Raw genomic sequence first — 21,695 nt, forward strand, 5'->3', positions numbered from 1 at the left:
GAGGCCCCGCGGGCTCGAGGGCCGCACCTGGGACCGGCCTCCGCCGCGCTCGCGGGCCGGGCGGGGGGGGGGGGGCGCGGGGGAGTCCCCGGTCCCGGTCGGGGCGGGGCGAGACCACGGCGCGGGGCCCGGGGGGGGACACGTGGGCTGGCGCGGGGGGCGCAGGCGGCCCGGCCCCCCTCGCGCTCCAGCCGCAGCCCCGGCGCCCGGCTGACGGCCCGGGGGAGACGACGGCGGCCGGGGGCGCGCTGGCCGCGGGCCCGGCGGTGCGGGACTGAGCCCCGCTCCCCGCGTCCCCCCCCGCGTTGGGCGCGCCCACCTCGGGGCTCCCGCGGCCCCCGCCCTCCCCGGCGCGCGGGGCCGGAGCAGGCAGTTGGCGCGAGCCGCGGGCGAGGCGGGGCCGCGCGCGGGGTCCCCTCCCCTCGCGTCCCCCGCCCCCGCCCCCGCCCCCGCCCGCAGGTCCCCTCCCGCAGGTCCCCTCCGGAGCGCCCCGCGCCGCCCGCGCCGCGCGCTCTCCGCCTCCGCCTCCGCCTGCGCCTCCGCCTCCGCCTCCGGCCGGGCCCCGGGGCGCCGCGGCGCCGGGCTGGGCTCGCGGACGACAAGGTCAGGAGAGCGAGAGGCGATGCCCGAGGGCGCCTGGCGGGAGCCGAGCGGAGGCGACGGCGACGGCGACCGGGGTCTGTCCCTGCTGACCCGGGAGCGGGACTGGGGCAGGCGGCGGTGAGGAAGAGGAGGAGGAGGAGGAGCAGGAGCAGGAGCGGCGGCGGCGGCGCGGGTGCCTCGGGCCGGGTTCCCCTCTCCGCGCCCCCCGCGCCCCGCCCCCGCGAGCATCGCTGTCGGCGCCCGCGAGCCCAGCCGGGCCGGGCAGGGGCGCCGGGGAGGATGCAGCCGGGGGGCCGGGCCCGCATGGGCCCCCCGCAGCCCGCGGCCCCGGGGCTGTGCAAGGCTCGGCCGGTCGGCGGCGGCGGCGGCGGCGGCGGCGGCGGTGGCGCCTCCTCCTGGCTGCTGGACGGGAGCAGCTGGCTGCTGTGCTACGGCTTCCTGTACCTGGCCCTCTACGCGCAGGTGTCCCAGTCCAAGCCGTGCGAGAGGACCGGCTCCTGCTTCTCGGGCCGCTGTGTCAACTCCACCTGCCTCTGCGACCCGGGCTGGGTGGGGGACCAGTGCCAGCACTGCCAGGGCCGGTTCAAGTAAGTGCCTTCGCCGGACCCCGCGCCCCGCCTGCCCCGCCCCGCCCCCGCCCCCGCCCCCGCCCCCCGCGCGCCCCCGGGTCCCGGCCCGGCCCGGCCCGGGAGCTCCCCGCAGCTCGCCGGCCCCTGCAGCCCGGGCGCCCCGGGCACTCGGCCCCGCCGCGGTCGGGATGCCCGCAGCGACTTGTGCGCCCCTGCCCTTGAGCATTTCCGTACTCCGTTCCCGGTGCCAAACACCATTCTGTTAGGCCCCTGTTTTTTTTTTTTTTTTTTTTTTTTCGAATAAAAAAAAAAATTATGCAGGTAACTCTTGAAATGCTTGAACGTTGCAAAAATATTCAAACAATGCAGAAGTAGAAGGGTTAAAAGTTACGGTCTACCGGTGCCTCCCTCCACTCGCATCGCCCTGCTCTCTCTCTCTAGAGGTAACACTGCTGACATTTCAGTTTATTTAGTGTCATAATAGTGATCTTAAGAGTTCACGGTGGGCTTACAACGTGCCAAAGACCGTGAAGCCCTGACGTGGATTATCTCATTTGTTCCTCGCAACTCTGCGAGTTATTAGGATTATTAGGCCGGATTTACAGAGAGAACTGGAGGCGATGAATTTAAGTCCTTTGCCCAAGATTATTACACGGTAGTAAGGTCTGAGTTGTGGTTCCAGATCGGCTCCCCTAACTCTAGAATGTTTTCATTTTAGCCAATAAATTGAATTTGCCAGGCCGAGTTTAATTGAGAATACAAGAGTGATTTTGGGTAACCTGAATTAATGATGAAATGCCTGGACTTTTTAACGTGAAGATAATGGATTTTTCGAACTGTTTATTTCACTATCAGTTGTTGTGTGAGACCATGACTTTGGTTTTTCTCTGAAGCTCAAGGCCCCAAGGAGTTTGCTTTACAACAAGGATACTTCCCCTCTCTTGGCCGATGTTTATTAAATTCCGGCCTGATATGAAAAAGAAATAGGTGAATGGGTGGGTGGGTGGGTGCGGGGAGCAGTAAGTACCATAGTTGAGGCCGTTAGGGTAGCCATCTGACCATTTGCAGAGAACAGTCATTAAGTAAGGCAACTTTTTAGACTTCTAGGTAGATACTGTGAAATTTGCTGGTTGTTTTGTGGCTCCGAGATTATGCTATATAGATTACTGATATTTACTGTTAGGATGATAGCAAAATCTAAATGAAATGTCTTGGGTTCTAAGGCAAAGGAATATGGTTCACCTTATTAATGGATTATAGGAGGATGTCCTGGAAATCTTAAATACAGCATATTTTCCTTTTTTCCTTTTGTTTTTTAACTGTTGCAATTTTGAACAATGCCTGCTTAAAGGGCACTTATAATTTTAGGTAGATCCTACTATTTAAATTAATTTCCAGCAGGTTTTTGGAAGTTAAATCTCAAAATAGAGGTTGATGAAATCCATTTGTAGCAATAGATTGAAATGTTTTCTTCCTACTGTCACAAACTAGTATAATGCTGTAGTTTTTTGATACTTTTTTTTTTTATTTGAAAGAGATGCTAATTAAAAGTTTTAAGTATTTCAGGATAAGGAAAGCTATCTTATTGAATTGTGCTTGTGAGTAGCCTTTATTACTTAAGTGGTTTTAAATTTTTTTTAGATTTTTAATTTTATTAGAGCACAAGCAGGGGGAGTGGAGGGCAGAGGGAGGGGGAGAAGCAGGCTCCCTCCTGAGCAGAGGGCTCCATCCCAGGACCCCAGGATCACTATCTAAGCCTAAGGCAGACTCTTAACCGACCGAGCCACCTAGGCACCCCTACTTAGGTGTTTTTAAACTTTGGCTATGACAATTGCAGCGAGCCTTTTTATCAAGCACGGATTTTGAACATATAAACTGGTAGCCAACAAAACAGCTGCATCGATTTTTTATATCTTTCTAGAAATAAGTAGGAAGAAAACCTGGTACATATGTGATTGAGAGATTTTGACCTTTTTGTGGGTTGATTTGCTCCATTTGTCTAAAGAGGACAAAGATTCCTGTAGTCCCAAGAAGCTCCTCTTACATTTTATAGTAGTGGAACTTGTTAATCAGCTAGATCAGCAGCCTGTAACCTCACTAGCCCATGTTGTCCCAGTTAGTAGGAAAGATCACAGATCAATTTAAACTAACTTAAATAACATAAGGAGGTGGTGTTCATAAACATAATACATTAGTGAGTAAAAGAGGAATAGCTTCTTAAATATAGTTAAATAACAACTAACCCTGAACTAATCATTGAATATAAATCATTTCCTTGGAAACTGTTATTTCCCGTGATTCATTGTACTGTATTGATAAGTATTTTTTCATTTCTTTATGGAATACAAGCTATTAATTAGAGTAAATATAACTGGTACTACTCTGTTTTATGTATACTCTTAGGGGTAAAATGTAGTATTTAATGTTAAAGGGAAGAATCAATTCAGAAGAAAATTCTTCCTGGTAAAGTATATGTTAAGCTAAAAAAGGGTGGTAGCTTGTTTTACTCAGCATTTGAAGTAATATCATAGTGGGAAAGACTTTACCTAGAAATTCTCACTTCATTAATTATCTTGAAAATCTTTTACTAAGCTGAAGGATAGCAACCTAGCAAACAGATATCAAAAATGATCAATCTTGGTAAGCAGGTGTCAAAATTAATTGGCTGGTTCCATGGTAACTTAGTTTTTTTCTACGGTGGGGATTTCACTGGGGAATAAGAGTATTCTTCAAATGGTTCTTTAGAATGGAAGATTGATGGTGGGGAGGGATGCAGAAGCAAATATGGTATCAAAAGTGGTACTTTAGTTCTCTTAGCACTGATTCCAGTCTTCTGTTTCTATTTGAAAAGAACAAAACACTCAGAATTATAAGCCATTTCTCTCATAGGTAAAACAAAATGAATACTTTGAACCTCGTCTGAAAGGTTTGGGAAAAGACAGTGCCAATTTGAAATCTAATAATTAGGATGTAATATACGCTAATTTGAAGTATATTTACTTGAGTAGCTTAGTATAACATTAGAGAACATTTTACTATAAGATTTGTTTAAATGAATGACATTTTCTTTTAGAAACTAGTTCTTTAGAATTTTTTCTGTAGAGTAGTTGAGATTTATATTTATATAAATTTATATTTCATGTTCAGACTTGGACATTTTCTGGCTAATGTGACTTAGGAACCTATGTTTTCTAATTTGTAAGCAAGAAAACTAAATTAATGCTCTGAAATTGGAAAATATCTCATACTATGAATAATTTCTAAATGTAACTTTATTAAAACATTTATTGAATATTTAAAAAATCTATTACATCTTATTGTATTTTTAATGTATATTGATTTTTTAAAAAAAGATTTTATTTATTTCAGAGAAGAGAGCACATGGATGTACAAGTTGGGGGGAGGGGGAGAGGGAGAAGCAGACTCCCTGCTGAGCAGGGAGCCCTACTGGAGGCTTGGTCCCAGGACCTCGGGATCATGACCTGAGCCGAAGACAAATGTTTAACTGACCGAACCGCCCAGGTGCCCTGTAATGTAGATAGATTTTTCTTAATCTCTTAGGTTAATCAAATGTAGATATGGAAATTCTCACATTTTTAGTAGAAGTATTCTATTTCTGGGGACAGCAATGGTGAAGATATAATATTGGGACTTCATTGCTGTTAAAAACAGAAAGGGGGGGCCGGGTGGCTCAGTGGTTGAGCATCTGCCTTTGGCTCAGGGCATGATTCCCAATTTCCTGGAATCAAGTCCCACATTGGACTCCCCAGAGGGAGCCTGCTTCTTGCTCTGCCTATGTCTCTGCCTCTCTCTGTGTCTCTCATGAATAAATAAATCTTAAAAAAAATAAACAGAAAGGGACAGGGTTAAATGTGTAAATATGTTTCCTTAGCTACTACTAAAAAAAAAAAAAAACAACAACACACATTTGGAATCCTTTCTATTAATAGAAAAACTGTCAGTAACTATAAAGTTGCGTTGAATGCTCCCTGACCTCAAGTATGTTTGTTTTTCTTTAATTTGTTAATATTTTTACCCATAAGGTTTTTTAAAGCTTTTATTTAAATTCCAGTTATTAACATACAATGTAATATTAGTTTCAGGTATACAATATAGTGATTCAGCACTTCCATACAACTCTTGGTACTCATTGCAATAAGTGTACTCCTTAATCCCCATCACTTACTTAATCCATCCTCCCTCCACCACCTTCTGGTAAGAGTCTTCTTTATTTAATTAAATTAATTTTTTTTTTAGAGAGATAGTATGTGTGCATGGGGGGAGGGCAGAGGCAGAGGGAGAGAGACAGAATCTTTTTCCTTTTTTTTAAAGGTTTTATTTATTTATTTGAGAAATAGCACAAGTGGGGTGGAAGGTGGATGGGTGGGGAGGGGCAGAGGGTGAAGTTCAAACAGACTCCCTACTGAGCAGGGAGCTGACTGGGGGCTTGATCCTAGGACCTTGGGGTCATGACCTGAGTGGAAAGCAGACACTTAACCAACTGAGCCACCCAGGCACCCCAAGAGAGAGAATCTTAAGCAGGTTCCACACCCAGTAAGGACTTGTCAGACTATGTCACTCCTTATTATGTATACTCTTATAGTGTTCTTTTTCCTTTTTGATACTTTCAAGAGGCGTTATTCAGTTATGATTAAAATTTTTTCATTATTTTTAAGACCTTTTCTTGAGGTGTAATTGACATGCAGTAAACTGAATGTTTGTAATGTTTTATTGTACATATACACCTCTGAAACTATCACCACGGTCAAGATCATAAAAATATCCATCACACCCAAAATTCCATGTGCCTCTTGATAATCCCTGTACCCAAGCAAATACTGAACTGCTTTCTGTCACTATAGATTTGTTGGACTTTCTAGAATTTTTTGTAAAGTAGAATCATATACTATGTACTCCTTTTTATCTGGCTTTATTCACAGTTTATTCATTTTGAGATTCATTAATGGTGTATCAAGGATTTATTCTTTTTAGTTACTGTGCAGTATTCCAATGTATGGATATACCACAATTTGTTTTTCACCCAGTGATGGATATTTGGGTTTGTTTCCAATTTTTGGCCATTCTTTATAAAGCACATCTGAACTTTTATGTGGAAGTCTTTATATGGACATCTGCTTTCTTGGGTAAATACAGAAGAATGGAATGGCCAGATCACATTGTGGATACATATTTACCTTTTCAACAAACTGACAACTTTTCCAAAGTGGTTGTATTATTTACATTCCCACCAGCAGTATATGAATGTTAATTCACAATCTCACCAACACTTGGTACGGTCAGTCTTTAATTATGAGGGTTCTAAGTGGTTTGTAGTAGTATCTCATTGTGCTTTTAATTTCTATTTCTCTAATAACTAATGATGTAGAACGTCTTGTCGTATGCTTACTTAGAATCTATATATTTTCTTTGGTGAGGTGTCTGTTCAAAACTTTTGCACATTTAAAAACATTTTTTTCTTTCTTGTTACTGATTTTTATGAGTTCTTTACACATCTGGATACTAGTTCCTTTTCAGATTTATAATTTGCAAATATATTTTCCCAGGCTGGGGCTTGTCTTTTCATTCTCTGAGCAGTGTTTTCAAAGAACACAAGTTTTAAACTTGATGAACTCCAGTTTATCACTTTTTTTTTTTTATGAATTTTATTCTTGGTGTTGGATCTAAGAAACCTTGGCTTAAATTGTTATTTCTCTTTAATTTTTTTTTTCTAGAAGTTTTGTAGTTTTAGATTTTACATTTAAGGTTTATAGTCCATTTTGAGTTAATTTCTGCATACGGTGAGAGGTATGGATCTCAATTCTTTCTTTTTTTTCCTTTGCATATAGAAATTCAGTTGTTCCAGGACCATTTTAAAAAGACTATCCTTGAGGTGCCTGGGTGCCTGGGTGGCTCAGTCGGTTAAGTGTCCAACTCTTGATTTCGGCTCAGGTCACGATCTCAGGGTTCTGGGATCAAGCCCTGCATTGGGCTCTGCACTCAGTATGGACTTGGTTTGGGATTCTCTCTCTCCTTCTCTCCCTGCCCCTTTCCCTGCTTGCCCTCTTTCTGTCTCTAAAATAAATAAATAAAATCTTAAAAAAAAAATAAGACTATCCTTTCTCTGATAAGTTGCTTTGTATCTTTGCCAAAACCACTTGTTCATATATTTGTGTATTTCTGAACTCTCTTCTGTTCCGTTGATCTCTTTATTTGCATATCAAGACAAAAATGTCTTGATTATCGTAGCTTTATAAGTCATGAAGTCAGCAGGTGTTAAGTCCTTTAATCTTGTTCATTTTTCAGTTATTCTGGCTCTTCTAGGTTCTTTGCATTTCCATATGAATTTCAGGATCAGCTTGCCAATTTCTACAAAAAAAACCTGCTGGGATTTTACTTGGAATTATGTTGAAGCTATAGATTAATTTGAGGGACAGTTGACACCTGTCCCTCAAATTAATCTCAATATTAATATTGAGTTTTCTGGCTCATGAACGTGGTATATCTCTCCTTTTATTTAGGTCTCTTTTAGTCTCTCAGCAGTATTTTAAAATTTTCAGTGAACAGGTTTTACAGCTCTTCTCAGATTTTTCCCTAAATATTTCACATTTTTTGATGCTGTTATAAATTATATATATTTTTATTTTTAATTTCTGATTGTTCCTCTTATTTGGAAATACAACTTTTTTTTGTTTATTAATCTTGTATCTTTCAGTCTTGCTAAACTCATTAGTTACAGATTTCTGTAAATTCTTTATGATATTCTGAATAGATTATGTTGTTTGCAAATAAAGATACCTTTCCTCCTTTCTGTGTAATCTGGATACCTTTTCTTTTTCTTGCCTTATTTCACTGGCTAGAACCTCAATTGCAGTGATCTATACTTGTGGTGACTTTGGTCAACTATAAGCAATTCATGATTTAGGGAGTCACGCCTGGGCTGAAGGCGGTGCTAAACTGCTGAGCCACCTGGGCTGCCCATAGAGAGAACATTTAATTCTTTTTTCATGATTTAGGGGTCACGCCTGGGCTGAAGGCGGTGCTAAACTGCTGAGCCACCTGGGCTGCCCATAGAGAGAACATTTAATTCTTTTTTTAAAAATTTTTATTTATTTATGATAGTCACACACAGAGAGAGAGAGAGAGAGAGAGAGAGAGAGAGAGGCAGAGACATAGGCAGAGGGAGAAGCAGGCTCCATGCACTGGGAGCCTGACGTGGGATTCGATCTCGGGTCTCCAGGATCGCGCCCTGGGCCAAAGGCAGGCACTAAACCACTGTGCCACCCAGGGATCCCCTAATATTTAATTCTTAAGTATGATGTTATCTGTGAGTTTTTTGTAAATTCCTTTTATCACATTGAGGAGGCTTCCTTCTGTTCTTAGTTTGCTAAGAGTTTTTATTGGATATTAGATTGTGTTTTCTACATCTGTTGGGATCATTATGTCATTTTTCTGTTTCTTGATATTATGAATTTTGTTGCTTAATTTTTAAATGTTAAAACTACTTTACATTCCTGAGAGAAACACCATCCGAAACGATATGTTTTCTTTCTTAATATGTTGTTTGGAATTGATTGATTAGGATTTTGCTTAGAATTTTTGTATATATGTTCATGAAGGATATTGGTCTGTACTTTTTGTATAATGTCTTTGTGCAGTTTTAGACTCAGGGTAATACCAGCCTCCTAGAATGAGTTGGGACCTTCCTGTTTAGTTTACTGGAAGAGTTTGTATAGAATTAGCATTATTTCTTCATTATGTTTGGTACGCTTCACCAGTGAAGCCCTTAAGGTCTGGAATTTTCTTTAACTCCAAATTCAGTTTATTTAATATAAATTCATTTGGTTTAGCATGTAATACCACAAGTTCAATGTATGTATTATATATAGGACTGTATAACTAGAATTTGGTCAAATTTACTGGCAAGAATATTGCCCATCTTGATAAACATTGTTTATATAAGTGAAAAGAATGTGTGTGATGGGTGGAATGTTCTATAAATTTCAGTTAGATTGAGTCGATTCATAGTTTTATTCAAGTTTTCTAAAACCTTTTGGTCTACTTATCAGTTATTGAGAGAGAAGTATTAAAATCTTCAATTTTAATTTTGCATTTGTCTATTTCTCCCTGCAATCTTTCCTGTTTTGCTTTATGTATTTTGGAGCTCTTTTATTAAGTACATGAAATTTTATTTCCTCTTGATAAATTGACCCATTTTTTCATTATGAGATGACTATTGAAAGATGATCCTTTTATCATTCAGGTCTTTGTACCTTTTTTGAAAATCAGTTGGATATATCTATTTCTATATTTGTTTCTTGACTCTGTTCTTTTCCTTTGATTCATGTTCTGTCCTTTTGAGAGTCTCTTTTTTGACTATTATAACTTTGTAGTAAGTCTTGAAATTAGGTAATGAGATTCTCAGAACTCTATTTTTATTTTTGAAAATTCATTTGGTTATTCTAACTCATTTGCTTTTCCACATTTTAGGATCAGTTTCTCAGTTCAAAAAAAAAAAAAAAATCCTCCTGGGATTTTGGTTGGGATTGTGTTGGCTTGAGATTGTTTTGAGAAGAACTAGCATATAAACAATACTGACTTCTTCAGTCCATCAACATTTCTTCATCTATTTAGGTTTGCATGGATTTCTTGCATGTTTTGTAGTTATCATATATAGATCCTTCATGTATTTTGTAAGATTTATACTAGTTTATGTACTTTGATGCTATTGTAATTGATATTGTTTCTTTTAATTTCAATTTCTGTTTGTTGATCTTTATTACGTGGAAATACAATTGATTTTTGTATATTGACTTTGTATCCTTCCTGCAATGTTGCTAAACTCCGTTTCAGTAGTTTTTTTTTTTTATAGATTCCTTGGGATTTTCTACATACACAATTATGTTATCTGTGTAGAGTCAGTTTTACTTCCTCCTTTGCGATTATATGTATGTCTTTTATTTTTCTTCTTGCTGTATTGTACTGGCTAGGACTTTCAACTTGATGTTGAATAAGAAAATAAGAGTGAATATCATTGCCTTGTTCCCAGTCTTAGATGAAAACATTCAGTTTTTAAGCATATAGTATTATGTGAGCTGTAGGCTTTTTTGGTAAATGCCATTTACTAGGTTTAGAAAGTTCCTTGGTATTCCTTATTTTGACACTTTATTATGTATGGATGTTAAATTCTATATCTTTTTCCTGTATTGTTGAGACAATCATTTGGTTTTTCTTTAGTTTGTTGATATTGGTGAATTAATTTGATTGATTTTCAAATGTTTAATCAGCCTTATATTCCTGAGATAAATCCCCATTGGTCATAATATATTATACTTTTTATATATTGGTGTATTTGATTTGCTATTATTTTGTTGAGGATTTTTGCTTCTGTGTTCTCAGAAGATATTACTTTGTAATTTTTTTTTCTTATAATGGCTTTGGGTTTCTTATCATGATAACACTAGCCCTATAAAATAAGTTAGAGAGTGCCCCCTGCCCCCTCTTCTGTTTTCTGGAAGAATTTATGTAGAATTGATCTTACTTTTTTCATCAATGTCAGTAAAATTCATCACTGATGCCAACTGGGCCTGAGATTTTCTTTGAGGAAAGGCTTGCAACTATGAATTCAATTTTTAAAATAGATGTAGGGACATTCATTTCCTTTTTTTTTTTTTTTTTTTTTTTGAGTGTGTTTTGGTAGATTGTCTTACAGAGATTGGTTCGTTTCATCTGAGTTTTCAAATTTGTGGAAATAACATTGTGTATAATATTCCCTTATCCTTTTAAAGTTTGTGGAGTCTTTAGTAATATTTCTCACATTTCTGATATTGGTAGTTTATATTTTCTTTCTTTTTTCTTGCTTAGTCTGGCTATATATTTATTGACTTTATTGATCTTTTCAAAGAATATGTTTGGTTTAATTGATTCCTGCTCTTTTTTCTTTTATTGTTTTCAGTTTCATTGATTGTTACTTCCTTTGGTTTTAATTTGCTTTTCTTATTCTAATTTCTTAAGATGAAAAGCTTACATCCTTAATTTGAGATGTTTCTTCCTTTCTAATAAAAGTATTTTAATGCTATGTGTGTTCTGAGCCCTGCTTTAGCTGCCTCTCACATATTGATATGTAGTGCTTTCATTTTTATTCAGATCAATATACTTTCTAATTTTCTTTTAGACATGCTCTTTGGCTCATATAGAACAATTTTGTTTAACTTTCAAGTATTTGAGGATTTACCAAAGATTTTTGTTATTTATTCCTACTTAAACTATGTTCAAAGAAATACCTTGTATGATTTCAGTTCTTACAAATTTGTTAAGACTTGTTTCTAGAAAAAAAATGTGGTGCACTGTGGTGAATATTAACATTTGCAATAGAAAAGAAGGTACATTCTTCTGTTGAGTGGGATGTTATAGAAATGTCAGTTAAGTCAAGTTGATTCTAATTGTTCAGGTAATTTATCTGTATGATATTGTTTAGTTCTGTTGATTCAGAGGAGTGTTGAAGTCTGCACCTGTGATTATAGATTTGTCCATCTGCTTTCACTTCTGTCAGTTTTGCTTATGTTTCAAGGCTTTTTTTTTGGTGAGTGGATACACAATAGAACTGCTGTGTTTTTTTGGTGAACTGACCCATTTGTCATAGTATCATTTTTTCCATCTTTTTCTTTGGAACTGTTTCTGCTTTATAGTCTACTTTGATATTAATAGCCACTCTGTTATATATATATTTCAATCCAATGTAATAATCTCTTTTTATTGGTTTATTGAGACTATATACATTTAATATATTTGGATATATTTTGGTACTCTATTTTAATTTGCCATTGTCCTTTCAGATATATGGCTTTGTATTATTTTTTATTGATTATGCTATTGTTCACAATATGCATACCTAACTTTTTGTAATCTATTCAGAGTTAATGCTATTTTAAAATTAGCATGTTAAATTAAGTTTTATAACCATATTTGCCCACTTATCCATCTCTACTGACCTTTGCTATAATTGTCTTGTACATTACATCTACTTGTATGACAAATCCCGTTAGATAAAGTTATAAATTTTTCTTTCAACAACATATTTTAAAGAACCTAAGAGGAGAAAAACTGTCTATTTTATATTTCTTAGATTTTTGCTCTTTCTTTTGCTTTTTGCTTATCTATAGATAGAAATTTCCTTCTAGGATCATTCTCCTTTAGTGTGAACCACTTTTTTTTTTCCATTTCTTTTCAAACATGACTGTTGCTGATGTCTTTTCTTAATGTTTTTTGGCCTAACAGTACTTTTATTTTGCTTTGTTTAGTGAGGGATATTTTTGCAGGTACAGAATCTTAGGTTTTTAATTCTTTCAGCATTTTAAACAGGTTGCACAGTTCTTTTCTGGTCTTTCATGATTTCTGATGGGAAGTCTGCAGTAATTTGTTTTTCTTCTATATATAATGTCATTTTTCTCTAGCTGCTTTCAAGATTTTTCTGAATTTTTTGTTTTAAGCAGTTCAAATTATGATGTATCTGGATGTAGGTTTCTTTAAATTTACCATAGGTGGTAGGGTTTGCTGAGCTTCTTGAATTTATATTTGTGTTTCATCAAAATGGGATTTAAAAAAACATTATTTCTTTTAATATAGTTTTCTGCAGTAATCTTTTTTGTTTCTTCTTGGATTTTAGTGACACTTGTGAGGTTTTTGATTTAGCTTCACGGGTTCTTGAGGTTCTGATTTCTAAAAAATTTTTTTTCTCTTTCTTCAGATTGTATTATTTCTTTTGAACTATCATTAGCTTCACTGACTGTTGCCTCTATCATATACATTCTGCTTTTGAACCCATCCAGTCATTTTAAATTTTAAGAGGTGGTATTTTTCATTATTAACCTTTCCATCCTGTTCTTTTCGATAATTTTTCTTTCTCTGTTGAGAGCTCTCATTTCATGTTTTCTTTATCTTTGTCTTTTTTTTCTTTATCTTTGTCTTATGGCGTCTAGTTATAATAGTTAATGTCTGTCTGATGATGCAGTTTTGGATCTCCTCAGGGTTGACATCGATTATCTTTTCCCTTGAGAAATGTTGATGGTTTCCTAGTTCTTTGTATGTTGAGTGATTTTTATTTATTCTGGACATTGTGAAAGTTATCTTGTATAGGTTATGGATCTTGTTATGTTCTGGGGAATGTCCATTTACTGATTTATCGCTTTCCTTGTTTACTTTTTTTTGTAAGGAACAAACCAGTTGGGTTCAAGTAGCAAATTCTCCGTCATGCTTTCTGAGGGTAATGGTTTTAATCTCAGTTCTGTTTTCAAAGCCTTTGGATCTGAATGCACACATGCCACTCAGGGACTAGTCTGAGACTTGTGTAGTGTTTTAAGTTTTAATTAATTTCTCAAAGGCTTCATTAAGTTGCTTTTTGGGTCTGTTCCTCATATGAGCTACTCAGATTGAACCTGAGTCTTAATGTGAGTTCATATGCAGAATTAGGGTATTTCCATCTTCAGCTTTCTGTTCCTTGGGACACCTTGCATACTCTGATGTACAGGGTACCTTTTCCTGGCCATTCGTGCTGGAAAGACAGAATTTCTCCTTTAAGAGCCCATGAATGTTTTGCTGTCATTTTCAAGGTTTGCCATCCTTTTCATCTCTTAGCCTCTGCTTTAGTAAAAACCTGAATTTTTTTCTACTGGGTTGTTGCATTAGCTCTTGAATTGATTTCTGTGCTCCTAATTTTCCCCTTGCTGTTCTCCTTTATTGCTACCAGAGTTTGCTTCATAGAACACAAATTTGATCATATCTTTTCCTTGAAAAAGGGCTAGAATGTTTAAAGCAGCGACTCTAAGGTTTCTGATGAAGAATCTATTGTCATTCAAATTGTTGCTCTCATTTTCCTTTGGCTTCCTTTTTTTCTTCTAAATTTTCAGAAATTTAGTTATGTATAAGAGTATAGAATTTTTTGAGTTTATTTGTTATTTGCTGTTTCTTGCCTTGTAGGTTTATATATTTTTCAGAATTTGTAAAATTTTGTTATTGTTTTTATTTATTTAATTTTTGCATTTTACTTATTTATTTCTTGAAGCTTGATTTGCTGACATAAGTATAACACCCAGTGCTCATCCCATCAAGTGACCTCCTAAGTGCCCATTACCCAGTTACCCCAACTGTTATCATTTTTTCTGGTATTTTTTTTCAGCTTCACACTCTTTCTTCTCTCCCATGACTCCAAAGAGACAAATATTACTTCTTTGTCACTAAAGCCCTCTTCAGGGATGCCTGGGTGGCTCAGTGGTTGAGTGTCTGCCTTCAACTCAGGATGTGATCCCAGGATCTGGGATCAAGTCCCACATCGGGCTCCTTGCGGGAAGCCTGCTTCTCCCTCTGCCTGTGTCTCTCTGCCTCTCTCTCTCTCTCATGAATAAACAAATAAATCTTTTAAAAAAAAAAAAGCCCTCTTCAGTCTGTTTTCTTTACATTCCGGTTGGATAACTTTTGTTTTTCTATCTTTATGCTCATTGATTCTTACTTCTATCATCTCCATTCTGCTATTGGGCCCATCTTGTGAGTTGGTATAAAAAATTTCACTTATCATATTTCCATTTCTTTATATTTTGTTTCTTTACTTGAAACTTTTATTTTTATATTTGTTTTGAAAGTATCTGCAACTGCTTGTCATACCATTTTTCTGATAGCTGCTTTAAGATTTTGACAAGTAATTCCAGCATCTTTACCATGTCAATCGTGGTACCTCTATCTTTTTTCAGATGAGTTCAAATTTTCTTGTTTCTTGGTATGGCAGGTAATTTTGGATTATATCTTGGATATTTTAAGTATTGTGCATGAAATTCTGGTTCTTGTTTAAAAATTCTGCTTTAGGAGGCAATCAACTTGTTTTGGTTTAGCATACATGACCTTCCCTTTTTTTTTTATATAATAGCTTTATCGAGTTTTAACTTATATACCATAATATTAACCACAGTAAAAAATAAATGAGTACAACCGAATCAGATCTTTTCAAAATGAAGTATCTTGCCTGGCAATTTAATTTCTTAATTTCTTCCTCCTACGTCTGTAGCTTCTTTGCTCAATATGAAGTTAGCTTGACATTAGGCATATTTAACATGGCCTAAAATCTTGAAGTAAATGCCTAATTATAATATTTGGCCTAGAATCTGATTTTCAAATATTTGAGTGAAAGACTTCTGAGTACCCCAAATAGTTGCTATCAATTCCAATGTAACTTATCCACAGAGAAGTATTGATACACAGTAGCTAAAAGATTAAAATGCTGAAAACTTTTTTGATACTGGTTTTAGTAACATTCATCCCGAAGGCATTGTTTTGTCTTGACAATTATTATTTTTTTAATAGAATTTATTCATTTATGTGAGAGAGAGAGAGAGTGCATGAGCTGGGGATGAGGCAAATGGAGAGGAAGAGGCAGACTCCTTGCTGAGGAGGGAGCTCATTGAGGGGCGTGATCCCAGGACCCCGGGATCATGGTCTGAGCCAAAGGCAGACGCTTAACCCACTGAGCCACACAGGCACCCCTGTTTTGGCAATTACTTGAAGTCTGCATGAGATTGGGAAAGATTTGCAATGGAAATACAGTATTTTAAAGGATCATAGGAAAACAGTTTTATTTGCTAGAGGAGAAATGGTGATGGTCTTACCAGAGGCATGCTACTAGCAATCAATTATTTTTCACCCCAAATCATGTAAACGGTAGGGTATAAACATTTCCTTCCTCTTCTATCAGATGTGAGAACTGACTAAGCACATTATATTTGTTACCACTGAGGCCAGTCTATAGAGGAATCTTGTGTATGTGGTGCCAGTCAACTACTGTAGTCAGCTTGGTTAGTGTGTTTTATGTGAAGGAATACTGTGTGGCTAGGGTATGATTTGTTCAAATCAGTGTTCTCTAAAGTGGGATGGTAACTAAGAGGACTCACTGGAAAGTGGGAAGAAAATATTAGGACTCCTAGTATTGTTATTTTTAATTTTGATTTTTAAAATCTGTACTTTATAGTGCACAATATTTTTCTTTATTTTATTTTATTTTTTATTTTTGAGTGGGCTTCATGCCCACTTAATTGACTGAGCCACCCAGGCACCCCTAGTGCACAATATTTTAAGTAGTACATGTTTACTTATATGTAAATATACATATATTTGAGTTATGTAATAAAACTTTTTACTGACGAAGCATGTAATTAAGGTTTGAAGATTACTATTCTAGCAGATGAGGTCACCTAAGTTTTTATTAGGAGTTAGGTGGATGGAGAATGCACATTTAAAAGTGGAGGATGCACAGTATACTATGAAGGAAGCAGGAAGAAATATAAGCTCAGTAGTGTAATACAATATCATTGTGGAGAAAAGAAAAAAAGTTAATACCAATGAATATAATCTAGAGGTACTTTTCATTTTGTTTAAATGTATAAAATATATAGTATAGTAAAATGTATAATGTTTTAATTAAAAATGTATAAACTATTAAACAATATTTTAATTAAAAATACTATTTTTAAAAAGACTTCCATATGACGATGGCTTGCAAAGGTGACTCTCTATAAAGATTCTCCAAGTAGATTTGACTATTTCTTGAGTGGTTATTGTCAGCACTAAAACCATATTTTCTGATAAACAGGATTTATTGTCTCAGAGACTTTGTAGTATTAAAACTACTGATTTTTCTTATTTTATGTTTTATTTTTTAATTTTTTTCAAAGATTATTTATTCATGAGAGACACAGAGAGAGAGAGAGAGAGAGAGAGAGGGAGAGAGAGAGGGAGGCAGAGACACAGGTAGAAGGAGAAACACGCTCCATGCAGGGAGCCTGACGTGGGACTCAATCCCAGGTCTCCAGGATCATGCCCTGGGCCGAAGGTGGCGCCAAACCGCTCAGCCACCCGGGCTGCCCTTATATTATGATGTTTTAATCAAATTTTTTATTTCTAGCCAGGATAGAGAATAATACTTCAATTGCTTTGATTTTAGTTTAATGTTTGTGCTTGTTTTCCTATACTTAGTAGTGGCTGTTCCTGTATTTTAAATAGCTTAGCATGTTTATTTGATCAGGGACTCTAGATTGGGCAGTTTTAGCAAGATGAGACATTTGAAGGCATATGGGCACATGACAGACATGGGGATAGAGATTGGCAAACTTTTTCTGTAAAAGGCCAGATAATAGATATTTTAGAATTTGCAGGCCAGATGGTTTCTGTTGCCACTGCTCAACTCTGCTCTTGTAGCATGTTAGCAATCTTAGACATGTGTAAACAAATGGATGTAGTGGAATTCCATTAAATCTTCATTTACACAGACAGTGGGCCAGTAGTTTGTGGAGCTCTGATCTAGATTAACATGTCAGTATGACCTAAAATCAAGAACAGGAGTGCCGCAATAAAAAATAGGTTAGTTGTTTGAAACTTAGAATACTTTGTAAAAACAATATTAGAAATAGCTAGTTCACTGTCTGTTTCCATGGGTATATATTTCCCTCTGCAAATAGGCCATACTTTGTTTCTTTGCATGCTTGGTAGTTTTTTGTTGATTATTGTAACGTGGTAAGTCTAGAAGTTAGAGTCTTCTCTACAGTTTTTTGTTTGTTTCTGTGTGTGTGTGTGTGTATGTGGGTTGTAAGTTCATGATTTTTCTAAATTGCTTTTGTAATGACTATATTCTTTGTTGTGTATGGTCTCTAAAGTTTCTGTTCTTTTAGCTTGTGGTCAGCTAGTGTTTTGATACAGATTTCTTTGAATGCATGGCGCCAATGAAAATATAAAAAATTCTTCTAGTCTTTGCAGATTGACTCTTTTGGAACATTCCTTTGGTGCATAGGTAGGTTGTTTATGACTTTGCCTTAGCCTCCATTTTCTTTTTGCTTTCAGTCTAAAAGTTAGCCAGAGATGAAAATATAGTAGAGTCTTCTTAGGTGCTTTCTGAGCATGTAGTCTTACCTGAGGATGCATGTGGCTTCCCAAATTTCCCTGTATGGCTCACATACTGTATAGTTTCTCAATTAATTCTTCAAAGGATCTCTCCCAAGGTTTTCCTCCCAGGCTCTTGGTGTATCTATTATTTACTTCCACTGTCACCTTTTGCTTCATGAAGCAGGGGTTGTTTCTATTTGTCTTTCAGTGTTTTTGAGGAATCCTTCTGTATAACTGCTTTTTTGCTCTGAAGGGGTTTCTTGCTAGGTATGGGATGATTTTCAGTACTTGTATCAGCAAATGATTTCATGAGTTAAATGTAAAAATATTAGGTAAATTTTAGTTGCTCAAGGGGTCATTGCAATTAAATTTATGGTTCCTTCCTTAAACCAATCTGAATAACTGTTAAATCTTTCTTCTCCATTCTTGTAACCATTGTTATTTGGATTGCCCTATGGTCTCATTGTTAGATATTACCCATTGATTCACTGAATGATTTGCATTTCCCCAACAAAGCAATGTTATTTCATGAACCTCTAAGTCTTTATATATACTTCAGTCAGCAATACTGTTATGTTTATTGTTTTTATATAGTGCTAGGTTAAATTTGATTACATTTAGTTTAAGATTTTTGTGTGAAGGATATTTATAATTTTCATTTCTTCTTCTGTTGGTTTCATCAAGTTATACTATCTAAAGAAGTATTCCTTTCATCTAAAATATCAAATTTATTGACAGGAAGTTGTTCTCAATGTCTTATTCTTTCTGTAGCATCAGTAGTGAGGTTTCTCTTCTCCTTTTTGATAATGGTAATTAATATTTTTCTTCTTGGTAAGTTCTGCTAGGGAATAATTAATTTTTTTAATCTTCATGAAGCCAGTTTTTAATTGTGTTGATTTCCTTTATTGTATGACTTTTCTATTTAAGAGATTTCTGTTCTTTTTTTTAAAAAATATTTATTTACTTATTTGAGAGAGAAGACAGTGTGCACCAGTGGGTGAGGAAGCGAGGGAAAGAGAGAGAATGCCACACAGACTCTGTGCTGAGCATGGAGCCTGATGGCGGAACTCAACAACCCTAAGTGACCAGAGCTGAAACTAAGAGTTGTGCACTCAAATGACTGAGCCACTCGGGAACCCTAAGAGATTTCTGTTCTTTATTATTCCCTTCCATATACTTTCATTTGCTTTAATTCACTATTCTTTTTCTAGCTTCTTAAGCTGTGACTTTGAATAATTGATTTTCAGTTTTCTAATATAGACATTAAAAGCTAAAATTTCTCTGTAAATTCATCTCATAAATTAGCTTCATCTCATAAATTTTGCTATGTTATGATTTTAATATTATTCAGTTGAAAATATTTTCTAATTGGCGTGGGGACTTAGAAGTATATTGCTCAATTTGCAAATATTTGGGGATTTTAAATTTATCTTTTTTGTGTGGTCAGTGTGTATGGGGCTGCCACTAATTTCATGGTATTTGGATGCGTGATTACTGTAGCCGATTGTTATTGATTAAATTGATTTAATTAAATTCTGATGTTACTTACTGGCATGGCCTAAGAACAAGTAGTCTTATAAAGAGGGTGGGAATTAATTTTTCTCACTGTCGGCTTTGGCTTCTGAAAGACTTTTGCAGGCTCAAAGTGTGAAAAAAAAAATATGAGAGTTTAAGGTCCTCAAGCTCATCTATCCAGATGGCACCCTCCTAGGTATCAGAGTCTTACTTCTTCTTACGGGCACTAACTTTAGCACAGTAATTTTGTTACAGTTGTGAATTAAACTTTTTTTTTTTTTTTTTTTTTTGTTATAATTCTGTTCCTCTCACAGTCTGAGCCTGGGGCTGTTTTTCAGCTTGATCTTCACTCTGAATTCAGGAGTAGAGATTCCTTCACTTTAAATGTTACAGAGTCCCCTGGCTTTTACACTGTATCTAAAATTAGTGGTTGGTGAATTGAGTCTTATAGGATGTTGGGAAAAGCTGCTTATGGGCAGGTGTCTCATAGAGGCACTCGGCTGGAGTTTTCTTCCTTCAGCTTGTCAATGACTTTTTACAGCAAATCAACTAATTCCACAGTCCTTAGAATTACCCTTGCTACTGTACTTCTCATATATTAGAGCTATTGCATTAGCCTGTTGTCCATGCATAACTTTCTACTGGTATCCCATCTCAGCTCACAGGTTAAGAGTCTTAGTCATTGTGATGCTGTGGCATGCCAGGAGTTATTACCATTCTGTCTACCATCTACCCATTGAGTGATCCAACCCTAGAATCCTGTCTTGAAGATCTGCTTCCTGCTGGTAACTATTAGTTTGGTCACCGGCACCCCCCCCGCCCCACCTCCCGAAGCAGAAGTATCTGCTTTTACACTGAGAATTGAGCACATATAATATACTTGGGGGATGCAGGGACACTGACTGAATCATACAGAGAAGTGGCCAGTAAGAAGTATGTTATCAAGTCACCTACCGCAGGGGGGGACTAGAGCTTAATCCCACCGGGAAGTACTGGGGAGAAAATGCACTGCAGTATAATCCCAACAAAGAGGTAAGGAAGCTTAGGGTATTTACACTTTTATCCAATCATTCATTGACTAGGGGATACCTCTGGGAGGATATTGATTTATAAGCACTTTCAGCTCATCACATGCAGAGGAAGTGTAGGTTCCAGCAGCCAGAGGGGAGTCCTCCAGCAAAGATGCAGGTGCTCACCTAAGGAAGTCAGGCTGAGTGTATGGAAATAGCAAAGAGGGTCTGAGAGAGTACGGGGGTAGCACAGACACTGTCGGCTACTTCAAAAGATATATGTTTTCTACTATGTAACATAATGCCAAATTACTTTGGAAGTTGTATGACAATTCTTTTTTCCACATCTTTGCCAATATTTGATATTATTCTTTTTAACTTAGTTTTGTTGTGTGCACAGTGGTGGCATGTAATTGTGATTGTATTTTGCATATCCTTGATTATTATTGATCGGTTTGGGTCCAATCAGAAAAGAGAATCATATAATCTTAACAGGGAAGGTTTAATGTAAATAATTTTTGATTGTACCAGGGATTGGGATAATGAGAAATTGGCTAGTAAGAATTAAAGGTTTTTCCAAACGATGTAGAGATAGTGGATATAAGGAGGAGCCACTACTAACCTTATGGTTGAGATAGAACACTTACGTACAAGTTCCCACCTCCTGGCCTGAGATCCAGACCTTGTTGAGAGGGCCTGGCTGTGGCTCACTGAAAGGTACAGTTGCTGTCATGCTGCACTGGTAGAAATTATTTGATATCTGCCCTTTGGAACTTGCTATGATTATCTTACTGAGAGATGAAGAATGCTGTTCGTGAGGCAGTCTCTCACTGAAGGCACTCTGCTGCAGAATTTCCTGAGGGGAGGTGCTAGGAGAAGCTACTGGTGGCTGGCTTGCTGGCCATCACATTCTATAGGATCCTAGTCCCGGAGAAGCCAAGCTGCAGGAGATTGTTAAGTACATTGGAACCCGGAAACAAAATTCTTGTCTCCTATACTCTTTCTAGTGCACTCTGTTGACAAAGCATGCCAGCTTAACATCATGCCATCTGACAAAGAAAACATATTTAAAGGGCCCAGATCT

At 37.8% G+C, this 21,695-nt stretch overlaps 1 protein-coding gene across 1 annotated transcript in view; it reads left to right on the forward strand.

The window, feature by feature from the left end:
- Nucleotides 1–472: 472 nt before the first annotated feature.
- Nucleotides 473–21,695, forward strand: part of ATRNL1 (attractin like 1) — a 762,129-nt gene continuing 740,906 nt past the window's right edge. Inside the window, exon 1 of the mRNA XM_072740185.1 lies at nt 473–1,190. Within this exon, the coding sequence (XP_072596286.1) occupies nt 883–1,190 (308 nt within the window). The 5' untranslated portion in view covers nt 473–882. The remainder of the gene's footprint in view (nt 1,191–21,695) is intronic.

The sequence above is a fragment of the Vulpes vulpes genome, chromosome 15, assembly GCF_048418805.1.
Source record: "Vulpes vulpes isolate BD-2025 chromosome 15, VulVul3, whole genome shotgun sequence".
In the NCBI taxonomy this organism is placed as follows: domain Eukaryota; kingdom Metazoa; phylum Chordata; class Mammalia; order Carnivora; family Canidae; genus Vulpes; species Vulpes vulpes.